Source organism: Manis pentadactyla, chromosome 10, assembly GCF_030020395.1.
Source record: "Manis pentadactyla isolate mManPen7 chromosome 10, mManPen7.hap1, whole genome shotgun sequence".
NCBI lineage: Eukaryota > Metazoa > Chordata > Mammalia > Pholidota > Manidae > Manis > Manis pentadactyla.
The window spans coordinates 37,285,457-37,287,253 of NC_080028.1; the positions used below are offsets into that span (position 1 = coordinate 37,285,457).

The following is a 1,797-nucleotide window of genomic DNA, read 5'->3' on the forward strand; positions in this document are numbered from 1 at the left end:
TGTTGGTAAGGCAATTTATTCAAAACATGCATTAACTGGAAGAAAAGTAGTTGCAGCGGGAAAGGCATTCCTTTTCTTCTTTTGAACGAAAGAAAACTTCTTTTGAAGAAACTACTTGAACTCTGATGTTCTGGTCTTTTACTCCTAAGTTACACTTTATGAGAAGAACAAGTGTTTACATTTCACTTGTCAGCTTCATCAATTTTTTAAAAATACAATAAACACTTTAAAATAATGAACATAAATCAGGGGGCCTTAGCAAACTACATCCACACCGAATAAAGTTCTCTTCTTAACAAGTGATGGCCAAAACCCAAATTGCAGAATGAGCCTCAGAAACTTCGAGTTCCATTTAAATGTCATCAATGTCCTCGTCATCTCCAATATCATCAAACTGGATTTCATCATCATCTCCAGGACCATATGCATCTGTCTCCTTGATTTTAGTATGTTCTGGAAGCTCGCCATACGCCCTCAGACTTCTAGCTTCATCTGCATTGTACTTTAAAATTACGTCAGCTTTGTTATCCTGATACTCTCGCAGACCAACCAATATAATGTCTGAGGTATTTATCCAAACCTTTTTTCTCAGTTTTCCTCTGATATGGCATAGCCTCTTCACACCGTCAAAACACAGAGCTTCTAAACGTCCATTTCCCAACATTTTGATAACTTGAGCATACTCTTGTCCATCCTCTTTAAACACCAGTTCTCTTTTTTCCGATTCATTCTCATTCTTCCCCCTGCGTCTGTTTTTACCTCCTTTACCTTTATTCTTGGGCATGATGGTGATAGCCGCTTGCTGCCGTTTGCACCTGCCTTCGCGCGTTGGCGGCGCGGCCGTTACGTGTCCAAAAGGTGCGCGGACCAAACAGTTGCCGGGCGCACGCGCATAACCGCCGATTCCAAGGGGTGCGCGGACCAGTAGCCAGGCGCACGCGCAGAACCGCAGAACCGTAAGGCGACTGAGCGCCAGAGATTCCAAAATGGCCGCCCGCGATGGCAAGCAAAATCCCAGTGCAGCTTCTTGTCGCTCCCCAGCGGCCCCACCCTAAGTTCACCCCTGGCCGCAGCTACAATCCCCCAGCCTCTTTCTCTAGGCCTGTTCTATTTGTACAGTTTTTTTTTTACCCCGTGCCAGTTATTCACAAACAAAATATGACTGAGCACCTACTAAGGGCCAGGAACTTGCTGAGAGTTGAGAATTGAGCAAAGACAAAGGCCCAGCCTCTGCACTAAGAAAGCTTAGCGTCTAGTAGAGAAACACACTAAATAAATTAGACAAGTATTTAATTTCAATTATTATAATAGAGAAAAAGTACAGGGCATGAAAGAGGCCTAACATAGTTTTTCCCCTGACTTATTCTCAAAAATGCCAGGAACACTGTTGCCTCAAGACCTTTGCACCTGTTATGTCCTCTTCCTGGAATGCTCCTCCTCAGAGACCCACATAGCTAGAAGTCACCTTCCCTGGCTACCCTAAACCAAAAGTGCAACCCTGAGACCATCCCTCCCTCCTCAGATACTTTTATTTCCTGCCCAGGTTTCTTTCTTTCCACTTAACATCTGTCACTTCCTAACATATTATAATTTTATTGACCCATCTCATTTGTCAGTCTCCCTCCACTAGAATGTGAGCTCCGTGAGGACATTTGATCCCTTCACTCACTCCTGTAGCCTTTGCACTTGTACCTGGCATACAGTAGGTGCTCAAAAAATATTCTTTGAATGAATGAATCCACATTCAGTTTCATCTGGTTGATTTCCTTCTATCTTTCAACCTCTGGATATCTTTGT

The 1,797-nt window shown here is 43.5% G+C and overlaps 1 protein-coding gene across 1 annotated transcript; it reads right to left on the reverse strand.

Annotated features, from left to right (window-relative positions):
- On the reverse strand, positions 1-1,536 carry LOC118927167 (eukaryotic translation initiation factor 1A, Y-chromosomal-like). Its single transcript, XM_036915052.2, has one exon. The coding sequence runs from the start codon at positions 782-784 to the stop codon at positions 353-355; it is 432 nt and encodes a 143-aa protein (XP_036770947.1). The 5' UTR covers positions 785-1,536; the 3' UTR covers positions 1-352.
- Between the last annotated feature and the right edge of the window lie 261 nt (positions 1,537-1,797).